Here is a 19,659-nt window from a genome sequence, read left to right as displayed (position 1 = left end):
TGACCTAACTTTAATCTTCTCTTCTTTTCAACACCTTTATCTCTAGCTAGATTTGTATATTTACTTTGCCACTTTGCCTCTTACTTGCACAAGAAGAGCAAGAAAAATACATAGGAATGACTACCAAATTCATCTTTGTTAACCACAGTCTCTTTATGCAAATGTGCCACAAGAATGACTGAACTGATATAGAAAATTTAGAAACCCTAATTTCTTGGTAATTAACCTACAAAACAATGAAACTCACTATTTATAAGTGGTTTATAAAGAGATAAAATGAAACTACAAAAAATAAATAAGTATAAAGCTATAAAACAATTTTAAAAAAAGATTGTCATTTTTTCAAGACATGGAAACAAGGCGGACCGAAAAGGTAATACGTATATTTTTTTCAAATAATAAATAGTTATTTGGTAGCCATGTTTTTTGTATCATAGATGACAATGGCTTAACTTGATAAATTGATGGATTACGTAAACATGGTTAAAATTATAATTCTGACAAAAATTGAGGTGGGTCATTATCTTATATTGGGCTTTGAGTTAAGTTTACATATGGTATCAAACAATTTAAAATGTCCACATATAATTTTCTATCTTAATATTACTTAACCTATCATTCGCTTTTAGTTTCTAAATTTTCTCAACCGAATGGCCCTTTTAGTTACTACTATAGTATATTTATTATAAAGGTGTTGAGATAGGTGATTCCATGTGCTAAAAAGCATATATGGGGAATAATTAAACAACGCATTAATAAGAAAGCATCTAATTAGTAGCTAACAATCATTAAAAAGCAGCTAATTTAATTGCATTTCCAGCCATGCATTGGTCTAATACAAAATCTCCACAAATTGAGTTTTTCTATGTGATAATTTAAATAAAGTACGCATGCGTATATCATTTATTAACTCTGTATAATTAAACTCATGCATAATTAATTTCTGATATATTATATGCTTAAGTTAAGACAATTAATTAGGTTGAAGATGAAGTGAGGCGTCCTATGTATTTGTGCGATAAAATAATTAATTCTTGTGTATGTACTGTACATATTTAGTGCTAGGTTTGATGAGGGAATTGTTCAATTCAACCACTTGTACAACTGAATTATTTATTTGTTTGTTTTGTGCAAAAAAATTGTACAACCGGCATTTATTAAATAAATTAAGTTATACTACTATATAGTACTACTCAATTTTGTTTTTAATTTAATTTTAGACAATGCATCTACCACCAATATGCTATATATATATATGATGATGCCAAGGCATATATTTATTGGTAGAGGTAAGCTATGGTTTTATGAGTGCCCCAGTGATTCAGAGATAGCTATGTCACAGCAATGAGATATTTAATGAGGAGGTAAATTAACAATTCTAGGTAATTAGAATCACTATCCCATACCCATATTTATTGCAATCTTCATAAATAAGGGGTACTGCAGTTCAGAACTATATGCCCAATTCCTAGAATTATAATTGACTTGACCTGTAAATGATTTATTCTACCAATTTTAAAATCTAAAAGAATTTTTTTTTTTAAGTTGGTCAATAATGTATGGTATGGCAAAAATTGAGTTGCTTATCATTTTTTTTTAGAAAATTACACCTAGATTTTTCGCACTCAAATAAGAATCATCATAATTATTATTGTAAAATGGAATTGTACAAATTTTTTGTTAGTATGCCTTGAATCCGTTATAGTTTGTCACTAGCCGAACGGGGGTCTCAACGAGTCAGGGGGTCAAGGGGGCGACGCCCCCTTGCCATGGCGGTCCGGCCGTGCGGGGGCACGGAGAGGCCTCCGGCCCGACGCTATGACATGTTTATGTTTTAGGTCTTTATTTTGTATTGGGTCTAGCTCGTCGTCTGTGTGCCTATTTATATAGAAGTAAGACACATAACTCTGTAATCTGAAAATACTCTGAAAATATCTGTTCTCCGTTTCCGCCCGTGGACGTAGCCAACACAATGTTGGTGAACCACGTAAATCTGTGTCTTCTTTACGTTTCTGTTTACCTCGATTACACAATTGTTCTATTCTGTCACAACATTTTTGCTACTGATTAAAGAAATTAATAATATACTCACAAAAAATAATAATAAGAGAATTAATGTGTATGGTCGAGGGTAGTTCTCAAGCAATAAATGTAGAGAGACGAGCAACTGAATCAAATTTGAATTAATGGAATATTCAAACATGATAAGAATACTGTGAAATTTTTTGCAATTGAAGTTTGAATCTGCAAAGTTGGCAGAGGAAGAGAGCTAAAAATAGTGGGGATTGTGGGCGTCATGAGTGCGACATATCACTCGGCAAAAAGGGTTTTAAAATTTAGTTTTATTTACTAAACAAATGTAAAAGAGAATAATTAAGTTCTTGGAAAAGGGAATGAAATGAAGAAAACACTAAAATGATCTTTAATCAATTTGTTTAATGCTTGGTTCTTTGACTTATATGTTCTCTTTTTCTTTGATTTTGAACACCAACACACCAACAAAGATGATCCAATTTGGAGGTTGGAGAAATCATTATTTCTTTAATGTTTTGGATGTGTGTGTAATTTTATGTAATTATTATCTTATGGAATCAATACGTGTAGATTTAGTCAAATTCATAAGTGCAACGATTGCTTAATTGACTAATTACTTTCTCCACTTATGGCTCCAAATATTTTAATAATAATAGTAATAATATAATTAAACAAGTAATTGATATAACTATATATAGGTTTGTGCTAAAATGACAACATTTCTTAAAGTGACATCGTGACACTGCATATACAACAATATTATAAACGCTACACAGCAATCTATAGATTGTTGTACAGCGTGTTGGATATTGCTGGCCGAGAAAAATTGTTGATAGTGTACAAATTAATGCTGACTGACTTTTTTAGATTTTTTTTGCCACGTGGCAGCTTATTATTCGTCCACATAAATACAAATGATTGGCTAAAAATGGTGGTATGGTGTTATTTTAAGAGATGGTGTCACCCTAACACTTCCCGTATAGTATATATATAACTCAATTCGCTTTTGTCTAGTTAATTCAGACATATTTTTAACTACTAATAAATGTTTAGCTATGAAAATCATCTTTTTTCTTACTGAAGATATGAGTATAAAATGAATTAATTCACATCTTTTTATTACTTTAACCGCCTTTATTTCTGGCAACGTTTTCTTGGATTGATAATTTTTTCCAGGAGAAAATCATTGCCAAGAATAATATGACAACTGACTGATTACCACATTTGTTTGACATAAGTTGTCATATCTATACCTCTTCAAACTGCAATAATATGTAACCTTGAAATTATGCAGCCCAATCTGGGATTAAGCAACCCCTCTAATTTCATCTTCAATTTTGAAATTGTGGAGTAGTAATATAGATTGTGTCACGTCTCTTTTCATTTATTATATTTTTGAAATTCTGACATGAAAATTTATTGAAAAAGTTAGAGAAAATAATGGCCTAATGGACACCAAACTATTAGTCCCACAAAGAAAAAGCAGTTTCCATCTTGTTGGACCAAGGATAAATGGAATGATTATTAATACAGTATCGGGACAGGTGATTAATTCTATACTTATCTTAATTAAGTAGTACTACTATAATTTTTTTTTTAATTTCTCAAGTGTAATGTGACCTCGCTCAAATTAAATAATTACAAGACTCTAAATATCAAGTATTACAATACTACATACAAAAAGTGTTTTACATATATTTTAAATTGGTAGTAATGGATTTAAGTGTGTCTGTTAATTGGATGGAAAATTGCATTTAAAAATATTTTGGTTTTTCTCATTTCATCAAGTTTGGAAACTTTCTTAATACAAAAATGTCTTTTCTAAAATAAGCATACGTTAGGTTTTAGATGGTCGATTTTGTCCTATCGTCTGGACATACCTTCCCTAAACTAAGCATATATCATGTGTCAAATGGTCAATTTTGTCTAATTATTTAGATGTATCTCAATAAAATAAGCTAATTTCTGGTGGTTGATTTTGTCCCATGGATTTGAAGAATTTATGACTCCCTTCGTTCCATAGTAATAGAATCATTTTGTCATTTTGGTACGTTCCATAGTAATAGAGACATTTCTCTTTTTAGTCTAAGTCAACACATTTTCTCACACCTACTTCACTCTCTTACTTTTTTATCGTATTCATCTCTCTACCTTTTTCATTTTCTACTTTATTCTCCTTTTACTTAACTCATTCAACACAATTTTTCTTTATCTCCGTGCCGAAAAGATATGCCTCAGTTACTCTGGAACGGAAGGAGTATCTCATGCCTAAGTTAAAATGATCTTAATTAAATCTTTAATTAGACTTAATTAGACACTTCTCTCTCTCTCTCTCTCTCTCACTAGACCTCTCTTATTAGCTGTGATATTGAGGCCTCTCCTCCCCTCTTAAATAGTGTACCTAACTGCCCCTATTCTTGTATCACCTCATACCAAATTCTATGGAATTCTTGATTCATGGAGGGTTTGTCAAAGGGTTTCTTACAGAGATTATTGGCATTCTGTCCACCTCCTTCATTCTTTTTCAGAATCCAACAAAATCATAACTTGAGGTTAGGAGGTGGGCATACTGCCAACTGAGCTCCGTTGGATTCTCTTTGCAAAACCCTCGTGAAATTTGCTTCCTCTTTGTAGATCAAGGTAACATATAGTAGTATTATTAAGTACTTACTATTATTCATGATTCTTTTGTTGATTTAATTTGTGCCATGCAAATGAAAATTGAAGAAATCCATCTTCAAATTTTGCTGTGAAGTAGTACTATATATGTTTGATTTCAAAAACCTACAACCCTAGCTTCTTTGTGACATCTTAATTTATTACTCCCAAATCAAAGATTAACTAAAAAGGGCTTCAAACTTGAGCATTTTCTAACTTTCTAAGTGAAAATTTGTTTTGCTTTCTTCTTTTTTCCTCTTTCCATAAAGTTTTGATAAAGAAAAATGTGTTCAACATAGTATTTTGTTTCTGAGGTAAAGTAACATAGTAAGACATTTTAGAGCATGGTTATTGTTTTGCATTCCAAGGAGATTTCTGTTTATGGGTTGATTTGCAGAAAAATTGAAAGGTGGGAGAGAAGATGGTGGTAGGGTTGGAATATAATTAGGGATTGCAGAGATGATGGTATGAACATTTACATACGTAGACTCATCATTGAGTTTCTGACATACGCCATTAAACTATAGTACTAAAGACAGTAGGTATTGTTAATTGTAGCAGCTGCTCCTCATTTATATTCTCTTCTATTCCCAACCTTCTATATTTATTTTCTGACATCTAAATCCATCTCATTTTCCAATTTCACTTAATGCAACTACTAATTTTTTCATTTTCTTACCTCTTTACCTCTTTGTTGAACACCTAATTTCTTTAAGAACCATTCTTGTGTCCTGTGCAAGGTACGAATTAACTTTTCAAATAGACAATCAATGATATTATATAAATTCAAATTAAAGAGCTGACAATACACAAGAATCGATTTAAAGGGCAACCTAGCAACTTAATTCAATCGTATTATTACTAAAAACAAGATTAATACTCTCTTCTTTCATTAGTCTCTTGGCTTTAAATTATTGGGTATAGATATTTTGGCATTTGGATGATTGAAAAGTAGGGCTAATTATGATGAATATCTATTACATGCTCGTGTAAGAATTAATACAGAAGATAAATATGCTCTTCATAAGTAATTAGTGTTTTATGGTCTTAATTTTTTCCAAATAACAAATACTCCTACAAACATGAAAAATATACCCATACATGTATACTTTGTACATGTATATATCATCTACTCCATTTTATATAGGGGTACTCAAAATGTCATTCACGTCGTTTATATATGATGCATCCAAATTACGCTAATTATAAATTTTGTAAAACGTACAAATTTCCAAATGAAAAACTGCAATCAAAATTGATACCTTATACTATTCCTAGTAAAAAATTCAGGCAAATCATTCACGTTTTTTCTTTTTCTTGTATACTCACTCTCCATAATCTCTAATGTGGACAAAATGTCTGATGATATGTCGCTTGGTTATGCTTAAAATAACACAATTTCATTAAAATAAGCATATATTTGAGGTTTGATGTGTTTGTGTTTCTATAGGTGTTTTTGCTTTTATTTAATTGAAAATATGACATGATTTGTAGCTCTTATGTAGTCGGTTGAAGTTGGGATTTGAATGGTCTTCCTTGTTGGTGTTGAGCTCATCGGAGGGGGCGGAAAATAAGTGGAGATGGGAGATGGAAGTGTATTATATTTCGAAGCAAGTATATATATGTGGCGAAGACTGTTGTTGTTGTCGTTGTTGTGTGATGCGAATATCGATTTTTGCTATGGGTCAAGTTTGAGAGTCTTGTTCTTCATTAGGGTTGGTTGGATGGAGGTATGTGGATGGTGTGGTTAAATAGAATAACATGAAATATGAAAACTCTTTTGGTTTCATCGAATTAATATGGAAATATAAAGTTTATATTTTTTTTTAGAAAAAAAGGAATATTTTTAGCATCTGAATCATTGCCCTAGAAGTTCAATTAAATCTTGAATTGGAAAATTCAACACAAGCACTACTTGTTTTCACATTAATTATGTTTAGTCACGCTTTCCAAACCTGATGATGCAATGTCATTTACCGTAAACAAACACATTATAATCAGTGTCTTAATTTTTTTTATTTATTTGACTAAAGTAGGCCAATTTTTCTCCTCTCCCATAAAAGGAAACTAGATTCAAAAAAGTTGTTCAGTTTCCACTTTCCAGTCAAAGTAATTGATCGCAGCCGCAGAGTCAAACTGCTACACTGTTTATTGCGACACAAATCAAGGTATAAAAGTTACTACAACAAGAAACACAATAAATGGCAGAATTAAAAAAAACTAAATTATGTCTACCTATAATTGTGATTTATATAGTCTATTAGCGTGATTTAATTAGTTGTTTATGTTATGTACAAACTCATCCCACGTCGGAAGTCTGAGAGAAGTTGGAAGGTGTATATAATTCTGTCCAACCCCTAATCAGTTTGAGGCAATTTGGGAGTGTCCAAAAACAAATCCGTGCGGGCTTGAGCAAAAGTAGACAATACCGAACTAATACTGCCGACGTCGACATTCCTGACAGTTTATAAAATCGAATTTACAAATGATAGTGTCTATGCACGGCACAAGTAGGTTGACTCGTGAGGAAGCAGAAGAGATTGACCCCAACGTCAAATATAAAATCGAATTATACAAATGATAGTGTCAATGCACGGCACGAGTAGGTTGGCTCGTGAGGAACCGGAAGAGAATAGTCGTAGGTGTTATTTTATAATTATTCTACTATTAAGTTTGAAATTTATATTTCAGTTGGGCTTGGGCCAAGCATGAATATAAGTTTCGTTCAGGGTTTTCTTTGTCGATTTTTTTTAAAATGCAAAAGAGAGTTGAATTGTAGGGTCTAGATTTTTATTCAAAAATTAAAAATATACCGATACCCTAATTTGCTACCTAGGGTTTCAAGTAGTCACTCCCTTGATCGAATGTGATCGTTGTGCTCGACAACATCGTTTCCCTTGTCCACGTTCCGTCCTTCATGAGCATCATAAGCTTGGATGCGAGAAACTAAATAAAGTTAAATTCAACATCATCAGCATTGGTGCATTGCAATTAGCAAAAGTATATACAATCAGTCATATAAGCTATCAAGTCCGGCTCTTTTGGGCCGTGTTATTGGGCCTCTTTATTTGTATAGGTGGATAACAAGTGTTTGGCCCATTTAACTCAAAAGATAATTTGTTTTGCACTATAGAAATACCCAAGTCCACAACCCATACATTTTAAAACTATACCATATTATTAGGGATGACAATTTTTGGCACGACACGATAACACGACACGAATCCACACGAAATTAATGGGTATGTGTCAAAGCTTATTGGGTTCGTGTCTACGATAAGGACACGAAAACTTCGTGTCGTGTTCGTGTTACACGTTAAGAAATAAGATTAATATATTATAATATTATTATTATTTTTATTTATTTTAAAATTTAATATTTAATATTAGAAATAATATTTATATATTATAATATTATTATTATAGTGTCGTTATTGTGTCGTGTCATATATGTGTTGTTATCGTATCGTGTTGACCCGAAGTGGTTCGTGTCGTGTTCGTGTCTGAGGATAGCGGGTCGTGTTCGTGTTCGTGTTTAGAGTTTTCTTAACGGGCCGTGTTCGTGTTTGTTGTTATCGTGTCGACACGATAACGACGCAACACGCACGATTTGCCACCCCTACAAGTTATCATTTGCCTCAATGTTTAAGCCACAACTTTTATAATTATCGCTATTCATACTACAATTCAATATCTTTAATTCTCATTCAATTTATAAAATTAAAATAAATAACACTATAAATAACAAAAATACTCCTTCCTAAATATTTAAATTTAAATTCATAAACAAGCAAATAAAAACCTAATGATACGTAAATTAAACACTTCAATACTTAAAATCTCACGATTTATTATAATCTAAAACCAAATATGAATTTGATACGTATCAAAGATGTTATTATGCACTCGCCACGCGCTCGCAATTGTCTCCTCGTCAACTCCACTCGCATTCACGCGCCGCCTTAGATATTTCCGCACTCTCACTCTCTCCGTCTCTACTTCTAATAGACATCTGCGAAAAACCTTATTCTGCAACTCTATTTCTCCCTCAACATCTTCGCCAATGGCATCGCTCTCCGCCGTCGACCGCATTCTCCACTACTCCGTCGCTCGTCGCGACGACTCCGTCGTCGATAATTATCACGGCGTTAGCGTCCCCGACCCCTACCGCTGGTAATTCTAATTCAACCTCTAATTAACTCCTGCTAATTGCGAATTCGTTATGGATGTATAGTTTCAGCTCGTTCAAGTTAATTTCCAGATTAGGTGTTGGTCTTAGGGTGGATGTTTAGATTATATGATGTATTTGGATTGAATTTGATTAGGCTTGAGGATCGCGTTAGCGTCCCTGACCCCTACCGCTGGTAATTCTAATTGAACCTTTTTTTATGGTTAAAAACATCTAATTAACTCCTGTTAATTGCGAATTCGTTATGGATGTATAGTTTCAGCTCGTTCAAGTTAATTTCCAGATTTGGTATTGGTATTAGGGTGGATGTTTTGGTTGTATGATGTATTTGGATTGAATTTGATTAGGCTTGAGGATCCTGATTCGGCGGAGACGAGAGAGTTTGTTGAAAAGCAGATGAAATTGACCGAATCCGTGCTCAATACTTGCGAAACAAGAGAAAAGCTTCGTGAAAAGCTTACTAAATTGTCTGATTTCCCCAAGTACAATGCTCCGTTTAGGGTTGGTGATAGGTACTTTTACTTCCATAATACCGGTTTACAGCCGCAGACGGTTCTCTATGTTCAGGTCTGTTTGTTAAGATTGTAGCTTGCTTGACTTCTAAAAACTGTGATGGCATTTCATGGATGTTGAAATTCAAGTGTTTTGGCATTGCAGGATAGTTTGGAAGGGAAACCTGAGGTTTTGCTCGACCCGAACACGTTAAGTGATGATGGAACTGTGGCGCTGAGTGAATATGCAGTTAGTGAGGATGGGAAGTACTTGGCCTATGGCACTAGTTCAAGTGGAAGTGATTGGGTGACCATTAAAGTTATCAAGATTGATGATAAGACAACTGAGCCTGATGTCGTTTCATGGGTAAAGTTTATGGACAGATATTTGCTATGTAATTTTATCTTACAATGATCCAACTTAGAGTTATTTTAGATATGCTGGCATTGTAACGCAATGCTTATTATGTTTGCGATGCCTGATTCGTATATTTGTATCAGGTTAAGTTTTCGGGTATTAGTTGGACGCATGATGGCAAGGGTTTTTTCTACAGCCGTTATCCAGCTCCTAAGTAAGTGGTACTTTATGTCAAAGAAACATTATAAAATCTCCTTGAATTGGATGTTCTGATTTGTTTTCTGATGAAAGATTATCCTTTTACCATAAATATATACATCTCAATTATATGCATATCAAAGCTATTTCTTTTTACAATATAATTTTGACTAAACCATTTCTTCAGAACTACTGTTCATAATTCATGTTCATACTATTCATTTGTACTTTTCATTGGTAGCTTCTAATGTAGATGTTTGATGGTTTGTTTTGAAGAGATGGAGAGAATTTAGATGCAGGCACAGAGACCCATTCCAACTTAAACCAAGAAGTGTATTATCATTTCTTGGGTACCAATCAGTCTGAAGATATCTTATGTTGGAGGGATCATGATAATCCCAAACATTCACATTCTGCTTCAGTCACGGAAGATGGGAAGGTACTGAAACTTTTACTTGTCAGCATTTTGGAGGGTTACTTTTAAATAACAACCAACATTGTGATTTGATTTGGCCATACACTTAAAAAATTTCTTTGCTATAGCACTAAGTTTACAAGGTTATTTGTCAAAATAGATTATATATTGTAGATAGATAAATATCTTGATTGTTAATGAATGACATGCTAAACTTTATCTATATTTGACTTTGATTCATAATTATAGGTAAAATATAGTAGCGAGTAAACATGAAACAAGATCAAGGGATAAATATGAAGAGGGTTTTCTGTAATATCATAGTTTTAATCACAAATTTTGTTTTGCTCTTGAATTAACCCTGTAAATGCAAAATGATTCCCATGATCTACTGTTCAAACTCGATAGTGATTTTTCATATGGAATTTGCAGTATGTTCTTTTGTACATTGGAGAAAGTTGTGACCCAGTCAACAAGGTTTATTACTGTGATCTATCATTGCTCTCTAAAGGACTTGAAGGTTGTAGGGGGAAAGAGGAGTTGCTACCTTTCGTAAAGCTTGTTGATAACTTTGATGCTTCCTATCACTATGTTGCAAATGACGAGACTGTTTTCACCTTCCTCACAAATAAAGATGCTCCAAGATACAAACTTGTACGAGTTGATCTAAAAGAACCTAATTCCTGGACTGTTGTACTTCAAGAAGATAAAAAGGACGTGCTTGAATCTGCCTCAGCTGTAAGTGGCAATCGGATAGTTGTGAATTATTTAAGCGATGTGAAAAATGTTTTGCAAATAAGGGACCTGAAAACAGGTGACCTGTTGCACCATTTACCACTTGATATTGGAACTGTATCTGAAATTTCTGCTCGACGCAAAGACAGCATAATCTTTATTGGATTTACAAGCTTCCTAGTCCCTGGAATTATATATATGTGCAAGTTGGAAGGTGATGTACCAGACATGAAAGTCTTCAGAGAAATAGTGGTCCCCGGCTTTGACAGGACCGAATTTGAAGCCAATCAGGTAAATAATTATTTAATGAAATGCAATGAAGTCATGTTACTGATGCGGAAACCACTTGCTCGTTTATTCTGGAGGAACATCCAGATTCCTTCTCCCTAACCCCCCCCCCCCCCACCCCCCAAAAAAAATAGAATTTTTCAAGTATAATATCACCGGTCCTTTGTCCTTAGAGTCTGGCTAATAGAGTTGAGTGAGAGTGAGTGTGAGTATTAGATTGAGTAGGGCAGTGCACATTTGACTTTTAAGATTCATGTGAAGTATTGCTATTCATAATTCCCAAGGATGAAGAATCTACTCAATGTTGTCTTTCACAGATTTCCTTATGCTTTTGTAAAGTTTGGTGATCTGTTGTGTCAAATAAAACGAGAGTATCTGCTGATTTCTAGGGGTATTGGGTAGAAAGAGACTTGACATTTGTTGTTCTGTATCCTTGCATTTCTTTTTTATACCATCCTTGATCAATGTATACCCTTTTCAGGTTTTTGTCACCAGTAAAGATGGTACTAAAATCCCAATCTTTGTAGTGGCTAGAAAGGGTCTTCGCCTGGATGGTTCACATCCTTGCTTACTTTATGGATATGGTGGATTTAATATCAGTATTACCCCATACTTTTCTGCCAGTCGTATTCTGATTACAAAGCATTTAGATTTAGTCTTTTGCATCGCAAACATACGCGGAGGAGGAGAGTATGGAGAAGAATGGCATAAAGCTGGTTCCCTTGCAAAGAAGCAGAACTGCTTTGATGATTTTATATCAGCTGCTGAGTATCTTATATCTGCTGGTTACACACAGCCCGCGAAGTTATGCATTGAAGGTGGTAGCAATGGAGGACTTCTTGTTGGGGCTTGTATCAATCAAGTAGCATCTCGTTCCATTTCTGACAACTTTTAAACTATTTGGTTCAACATGAGCAACAAGTAAACAGTCTAGAAATTTTCTAATTGCAGAGACCTGATCTTTTCGGCTGTGCTCTTGCTCATGTTGGTGTTATGGACATGTTGAGGTTTCACAAGTTTACTATTGGTGAGGCAACATTTACTAGGAAATTATCTTTACTTTTATAGATTCTTCTGTATGTTACGAAATTTTGATATTTGTTCCTGTTAACCAGGCCATGCGTGGACGTCAGACTATGGCTGTTCCGATAAGGAGGAAGAGTTCCACTGGCAAATTAAGTGAGCTATTTTACTTCTTCAGATTATGAATTGGGTCGCTGCTTTTGATTTTTCCAGTATAGTTATTTTCTGTTGGTCGGGGGATGTGGGGGAGTGATTTGGATTAGGATCTGAAGCAGTAATTCAGTATTAATCATTATTACTCCTAAACTGCACATTAGAAATTTGCATCAAATTTAAACACTTCAAATAGTGTTGCAAATGTGCTTATTTATAAACATGTTTTAAACATATAACATTTCGTTCTTTTCTCTTCCTTTAGGTACTCACCCCTGCATAATGTGAGGAGACCTTGGGATAAGCCATCTGATAAGGCCATTCAGTATCCATCCACTATGTTATTGACGGCTGACCATGATGATCGCGTTGTCCCACTGCACTCACTGAAGTTATTAGCGGTTGGTGTTTTACCAATTGAACCTTTTATTTTCATTGTCGTGTTTTCGTTAATTGACCTTTGTTTGCCTTTTGGTGGGTGGGGATTAATATGGCTACCTTGGGTTATCATCTTTCTTTATGGTCAAGATTGCCAAAAGTAATAGAACGGAGTATAATTTTAATGGAAGCTGCACGTTAGAGGAATTTGAGAACCTTAGAAAACTGGGGAGAGATTGATATTCACTCAAATGAATACTTTGTGCCTAAATTATTCTTTGGAAAGCATAGTTGAAGTTCATTATTTGTGTGGTTTTTGAATCTTATTTGTGATACATATTGATACTACTGTTTCTGGAAAAAAAAAATTACTGCTGCATTGTATTGTTAAATAAAACCAATTTGTGGTGATAATGTTACAATTTCACTTGTTACATTCTTCATTTTATAAATTGGTTCCTTACAGACAATGCAACATGAACTATGCACAAGCATAGAGAAGAGCCCTCAAACGAACCCAATTATCGGGCGGATAGAGCAGAAAGCTGGGCATGGAGCTGGAATGCCAACTCAGAAAATTGTAAGTACCACTAACTCATGCAAATTTACTTGTAAATCCAAGTTAAACACGTCTAATCTGAAACAACGGCATCTTAGATTGATGAAGCTGCGGATAGATATGCATTCATGGCGAAGGTGGTCGATGCAACCTGGACAGACTAGACAAAGCCAATTTGACACTAGGTGCAGAATCACATTTTATTTCTTACTATTATTCTGCTTCATTTAAATGGACAGATGATTGCATTTCTAGTATTGAGACATTTAATAATTTATCTATGTCTGGTCTTCGTTCCAGACAAATGCTTCCACATTGCATTTTAAAGAGAGATAAGCTTGTTTTCTCCATTTATTTGAAATTCATGAAATTCATGCTAATCAATTATGGAGTTAAATATTTCGTCCTTCCTAATATATACTCCCTCCGTCCTATTCAAGATGGTCACCTTTCCCTTTTTGTTTGTCCCAATCAAGATGACCACTTTCCAATTTTGGAAACAACCTCCTCTTTCCTCTCTCCTTATTAAAATATTCAACTACCTTTTTCCTCTCTACTTTATTCCACCTAAAATCCCGTGCCACTCAAGAATGTGGTCATCTTGAGTGGGACGGAGGGAGTAACCTAGAGTAATCACAAGTTGAAATGAAAGTTTCCAAATTTTTGTAAATACATGCATCTATACCCAAATGAAGTCAGTGTAAATACCAAATTTATTATTTTTTTACTATGTGTATTTACTAAAATATATTCCCTCCGTCCCAGATTTGTAGTAACATTTTACCATAAAAGTTCGTCCCACATTTGGAGTAACATTTAGAATTTACCATATTTACACATAAAATTTTACCCAATTATTTACTAAAATTACACCCAAATGCCATTATCTATATTAAAATAAATCAAAAAACAAAAATAAAAAACCAAACTCATTTGGGAAACAAAAATAAAAAACAAAAATAAAAATAAAAAATTACACCTTCAACCAACTCACTTCATTTATTACACACTTCATCATCTCACTCCACCATCTCATTTCATTTATTACAGACTACACTTCTCACTTCATTAATTACACACTCCACCAATTCCTTAAAACCCGTGCCATAACTAAATGTTACCACAAATGTGGGACGGAGGGAGTAACATGGACTAGTCACAAGTCATTTAATTTTCTTTCACAACGTTAAAATGTCTAGTCACGAGAAAAATACTAACTTTGAGAAAACTTAATATCCAGTGATCCCATCCGAGATAGAAAAAATGGCAATTGAATTGGTTGAAACAATGAAATTTATTAAATTATACTATATAACTTGATAAGAAGAAAGATACAATATCCCAGTAGTTGTAAAGTAAAAAGAATGGTGACCTGACCTTGAGCTAAGGACATTAACTGAATTGGAAAAAAAAAAGAGTGGTAGCTGACTCTTAAGAAACCTAGATCTGCAAACCATCAACGCCGTAATGAAATGTGTTTTGCGTTACTCGAATCATATGGGGCGGGTGTGCCTTCCCTTGGCCCTGCCACAGAGCAGCGCGTTCTTGGGGATCGGATACTCGTCTCTCAACGAGGTTGAGGCCGTGTAAACCCTCAGATACGTCTGCTGTCCCAGGTACTGCCTCGCCCAGAACTCCGACCTCAAGTTCCACATCCCCACGTTGTCTAGCGCTATGTAGATCGCGCTCCACGACTTGGGGTACACCTGCACCGTGCAACGGGAGACTGCGTCCCGGAGGTTGTACTGGTTCCGGCTATTTGAGCTCCATTGCCCTCCATCCATTCTGCACACAACATTTTAACCATTTGTTAATATTACAATTACTCACTTCGTCCCATAAAAATAGTCACTTCTATTTTCGGTAACTTTTTTTTCTCTCAAATGAGATTGGACTGTTTTCTACTAATAATACTCCGATCACTTTTTTAGTCTATTTCTCTCGTAATTGGAAAAATGCTAGTTTTGGGAGCTCACCCTACTACCCAGAAGGAGTAGCCAGCCAGATGGTAGCTCTGCACGATGTTTTCGTAGTTCTCGAAAACAATCTCGATGAAGGTCCTGTAGTCCGCTCCCAACACCGATGTGTCCTCGTACATCCCTGCGCCATTGGGGGCCTCTGGGATGCTCCCAACGCGGAACACACCGTCTATCTTGAAGTAGTCAGCAAGCTTCATGGGCGTGTCGGGCGCCTTAAAGGCCACGCTGTTGAGGGCGTATCTCTGTTTTCCGTTCACCTGGCTGGCCGAGCTGGCCAGCCTGATGGTCTTGGTAGTGTTGATCATGCCGTAGTGGTACGACCCCTGCGGGTTCGGCCTTGGCCCACTCGCCGTCAGGTTAGTCCTGCAAACAAAAAAAAAAAAGTTAGGGGGTGCTTGGGGTTACTAAATATATAATGTAGGGTGGTGCGGTACGGTACCTAAAGGAACGGGCCTGGTTGAGGGACCAGTCGATCTGAGTGGTGGGCCCACCAGGGAGTGGGCCGGATGCCGGGGTGTTGGAGCTGGAGTATTTGAGGAAGGCGGTGTTGCTGAGGACCTGGGAGGTGAAGCGGGTGGAGGCGACCACGTAGTAGTTCTGTGGGGGCTGGTCCGCAGTGATGAGCACGGACATGCACTGGCCGAGGTGGACGTCGAGAGACGAGTAGCTGATCTGGAGCGTGTGCGTTCCCTCGATCTCCACCACCTTCATCTTGTGCCCTTGGATCCGGAAGTTGAGGGAGTTCTGCAGTCCCACGTTGCATATGCGCAGCCGGTACGTCTTTCCTTGGTCCACCGTGAAGGCGGTGGCGCCAGGGCCGCGCCCGTTGATCAGGACGCCGTGGGGGAAAGGCAGCTTCTTGCCCCTGTCCAATATCGTCTTCAACACCTACATCGCAACATACCATGTCATCATCAGTGACGGACGCAGAAAATATATCTAAAACACGATTTATTGTTTAACTAGGTATTAATCATTTATTTACTATAGTACTATAACTCTATCAAAATTTATTTCCCACTTCACCCACATCTATAGATATGTCACATTGAAACGTCAATTTATGAAATTAATAAAATGTAGCATTTCAAGACCCTTAGTAGTAGATTGCCAGATTGGTATAATAAAAGAGCATATAGTAAATGCACAGTAAATTCGGTAGGCCCACTAAAAGAAATGGGCCGTAATTAATTACTAAAAATGGGCCCGGCCCGATATGGGCAGGCCCACCACGTTACCGACACACTCTAAAATTAAAAATATTAAAAACGTGGATATAATAAATAATATTCTTCCCATCTCAATTTTTTCTCTTTAAAATTCAAGAATTTCAGTGTAATTTTTTATTCATAAATTTATAAGAATATGCACATGATGTCTAGTGTATTTGACAACGATGTGACAACTAGCATTTCTTAATTTCCCATGATCTTTCCATTAATGGTATTAATAAACAACAATAAAGATGGGAAATAAAAGGCAAAAAATGATACTCCCTCCTTCCCCCAAAATTCGTCACCATTTGATCTGTCACGAGTTTTAAGAAATTTAATAGAAAGTGGATTGAAAAAGTTAGTGGTACATGGGTCCTACTTTTATATATTAGTTTTAAAATAAAATATGGGTGAGAATGAGTTAGTGGAATGTGGGGTCCATTACCAAAAATGGTAAAAGTGAAAGGTGACAAATTTTTAGGGATAAACGAAAAAGGAAATAAATAATAAATTTTCAGGGACGAAGGAAATACTTACAGTGTGATTATTTTTGTACCAATCTCCAATTAAGAGGGTGAAATCATCTGCTGGTGGATCAAATGGGACTGGAATTAGAGGCCTACTCATGATCCTAATGCCTCCAAATCCACCAGCAGCCTTGTGCATTCCCAATGATGGGAAGTAAAAGAAGCTCCCAATTTGATCCTTCATTTGAAGTATGTATGTGAAGTTCTGCCCCGGCGGAATCGGGCATGTCGTCCCGATCACGCCGTCCTCGTACGAGTTCCTCCTGTTCTGCACTCCGTTCCTAATTTTGTCGACATTTGAACTTTTAGTCTTGACAGTTCAACAGTGCAATCGCACGGGTGCGACACTAGTTTTAATTTCAAATTTATTACTACCCTTTTTGCTATCTTCGAGGAAATAACATAAAGATGCAATAGTCCAACAAAATAGAAACAATGCATCATTTGTCTATAAATAGAAACCATAGTTCGATAAATGACAAATCAAAACTGCCCCCTCTGGCTGTATTACAGCTCAAAATTGGTCTTATTCAATAATTTGATGATATAATTAAAAATATTTTGTTACTACATTTGACAATTAGGAATGCAGTGTAGGAATCTCTTTAAGATAATAATTGGATCTACACAAACTAATGATGTAACACTCCATGTGCATTCATTCATAATTGTTTAAAATCCATGTGCCTATTTCTATTTCCCCCACATTAGCTTTATTATACAAACTCTACAAATTGTTTTTTATCACAAAATTTAAGTTTTGACTTCAGCCGCTGCAATTATTGAAAAGGTATTACCCTTTTAGCAGGTAAGAATTTATTGTAATAGATGTAATAGTAATTAATATATATAGCTATGTGTGTGTCTCCACCGCCCTAGTATTAATATATATATTAATTACAGTCTCAGTTGCTCGTGAATTGCATTAAAATATCACCTCATCAGGGGGAATTTTCTCGAACAGATTAAAGATTAGTACTTTTGTAGATTAAAAAATCATGTTAAAATACTATATTTGTATAAGCTATGAACATAAGGTCATCCTAGCTAATTAGTAATGCTACTACTACAAGTCTACAATGGTTATCATATAATCTTACAATTTGATTAATGTAATAATTGAAAAAATTGACAAAGTTATAATAAATCGAATAATTTTAAACGGTGCAATATTGACCAGAAATCGACCAAAATTCATGATTTTCCGATATTTGTAACTAGCACTACAAAGGTCATCATATAATGTTACAATTCGATTAATGTGGAAGAAAATTAAGTCACATGAGTCTATGACATCAAGACATATATCTAGATCTAATTTGGACGAATGTGTTGTTTTTTTGAGTAAATTGCACGAAATGTTTTTGGTATATAAACACACATAAAAGTGTAAAAAAAGGTGGATTGTTTGTTACCAATGAATGAGGAAAGGCTCATCCAAGCTGTTGTACACATTGACAATGATGTTATCGTTGGTGACGGAGTAAATTTCCGGCCCCGGAAATTGCCCATTTATCAAAATTCCCTGCATCATAATTCATAAATCATAAAAAATTCAAGAAATCACCATATTCCAACACCCTTTTGGACAACTTAAAAAGGGTTGTTGATACAATGCACAAAATATAGTAAAAACATTAACTTTTTCAAGAGCTAGAGAAGAAAAAAGGAACCTTTTGAGGGACTCCAAGAGGGTAGATGGTGCCGTAGGTGACGTTCCAATCAAAGAATCTGTAGGGGCTGTCGGCGGCGGCGGCGGCCAAGCATAGGAGGAGCGCCGCTAGTCTCAGCGGCGGAGATGGCATTGTGGTGGTGGAGGATGAAAAAAAGTGATGTGTTTTGGAGTTTTTTTTTTTTTTGAGTGATGAGATGAAGAGAATGGGAGTGATGTTGTTGAAGAATGAAAGGGTCCAGTGGGATATATAAAGTGGGATACAGATTGGATTGCTTCTAATATTTTAAATTTAATTTAAAAAAAGAGGGCAAAAGCAAAAAAGAATGTTAATTTGTGTGTAATGAAGAGAATTTTGTGGCTGTGATTTGTAATGTGAGAGAGGGAAAATTTGATTTGGGAAAATTGCAATGAATTATTGGGTATGTAAAAGTCAGCATATGAAATGATTACAGCGTGTAAAGAGGTTGTGTTTCAAATATTGATTACACATTTCCACTAATGAAAAACTAGTATATGAAATATATCTCTATACGCGTAAACAATGCGTGTAAGGATTATAATTATTTCACATAGTAAAACTTAATAGCATAATTACTCCCGTCCGCGAACATGAGTTTAGATCGTCAGCGAATAAGAGTCCTAGTTTACTTTTACCATAAATGGTAATAGGTCACACATTCCACTAACTCATTCCACTCATATTTCATTTAAAACTAATATTTACAAGTGAGATCTTTATTCCATTAACTTTTTTCATTCACTTTTCTTAACATTTCTTAAAATCA

At 35.2% G+C, this 19,659-nt stretch overlaps 2 protein-coding genes and 1 long non-coding RNA gene across 4 annotated transcripts; 2 read left to right on the top strand and 1 right to left on the bottom strand.

Annotated features, from left to right (window-relative positions):
* The first annotated feature begins 4,369 nt into the window (after positions 1-4,369).
* On the top strand, positions 4,370-6,486 carry LOC125224392 (uncharacterized). Its single transcript, XR_016134397.1, has 2 exons — positions 4,370-4,674; positions 5,090-6,486. It is a non-coding gene; the product is annotated as an uncharacterized LOC125224392 (long non-coding RNA).
* A 2,098-nt stretch (positions 6,487-8,584) lies between these two features.
* LOC125222671 (uncharacterized) lies at positions 8,585-13,829 on the top strand. 2 transcript variants are annotated; one of them, XM_048125412.2, is made up of 12 exons: positions 8,585-8,865; positions 9,229-9,448; positions 9,539-9,739; positions 9,874-9,944; positions 10,205-10,367; positions 10,776-11,369; positions 11,848-12,228; positions 12,318-12,393; positions 12,482-12,545; positions 12,808-12,943; positions 13,387-13,500; positions 13,578-13,829. In XM_048125412.2, the coding sequence occupies exons 1-12, from the start codon at positions 8,585-8,587 to the stop codon at positions 13,641-13,643; spliced, it is 2,367 nt and encodes a 788-aa protein (XP_047981369.2). In that variant the 3' UTR covers positions 13,644-13,829. The 2 variants fall into 2 exon arrangements, with proteins under 2 accessions (XP_047981369.2, XP_088916605.1); XM_089060479.1 differs by lacking the exon at positions 8,585-8,865 and adding an exon at positions 8,962-9,056.
* Positions 13,830-14,754: 925 nt separating this feature from the next.
* LOC125222062 (L-ascorbate oxidase homolog) lies at positions 14,755-19,076 on the bottom strand. Its single transcript, XM_048124470.2, has 6 exons — positions 18,873-19,076; positions 18,615-18,724; positions 17,210-17,480; positions 15,898-16,346; positions 15,456-15,821; positions 14,755-15,264 (listed from the first exon to the last, which is right to left on the bottom strand). The coding sequence occupies exons 1-6, from the start codon at positions 19,002-19,004 to the stop codon at positions 14,973-14,975; spliced, it is 1,620 nt and encodes a 539-aa protein (XP_047980427.1). The 5' UTR covers positions 19,005-19,076; the 3' UTR covers positions 14,755-14,972.
* Positions 19,077-19,659: the final 583 nt, after the last annotated feature.

This window comes from Salvia hispanica, chromosome 1 (assembly GCF_029641045.1).
Source record: "Salvia hispanica isolate PSC_SH4W2 chromosome 1, Shi_PSC_v1, whole genome shotgun sequence".
Classification (NCBI taxonomy): domain Eukaryota; kingdom Viridiplantae; phylum Streptophyta; class Magnoliopsida; order Lamiales; family Lamiaceae; genus Salvia; species Salvia hispanica.
The sequence above is the reverse complement of the archived record's forward strand: the minus strand, read 5'-3'. Positions and strand labels throughout refer to the sequence as shown.

Bases quoted from the DNA above. Each gene is read 5' to 3' on its own strand.
- LOC125222671 (XM_048125412.2), top strand. From the start codon at position 8,585: ATGTTATTATGCACTCGCCACGCGCTCGCAATTGTCTCCTCGTCAACT. The intron at 9,449-9,538 runs GTCTGTTTGTTA...TTGGCATTGCAG, and splicing joins AGACGGTTCTCTATGTTCAG to GATAGTTTGGAAGGGAAACC. The intron at 11,370-11,847 runs GTAAATAATTAT...TACCCTTTTCAG, and splicing joins CCGAATTTGAAGCCAATCAG to GTTTTTGTCACCAGTAAAGA.
- LOC125222062 (XM_048124470.2), bottom strand. From the start codon at position 19,004: ATGCCATCTCCGCCGCTGAGACTAGCGGCGCTCCTCCTATGCTTGGCC. The intron at 18,725-18,872 runs GTTCCTTTTTTC...ATTATGATGCAG, and splicing joins CTCTTGGAGTCCCTCAAAAG to GGAATTTTGATAAATGGGCA. The intron at 15,822-15,897 runs GTACCGTACCGC...TTTTGTTTGCAG, and splicing joins AACCAGGCCCGTTCCTTTAG to GACTAACCTGACGGCGAGTG.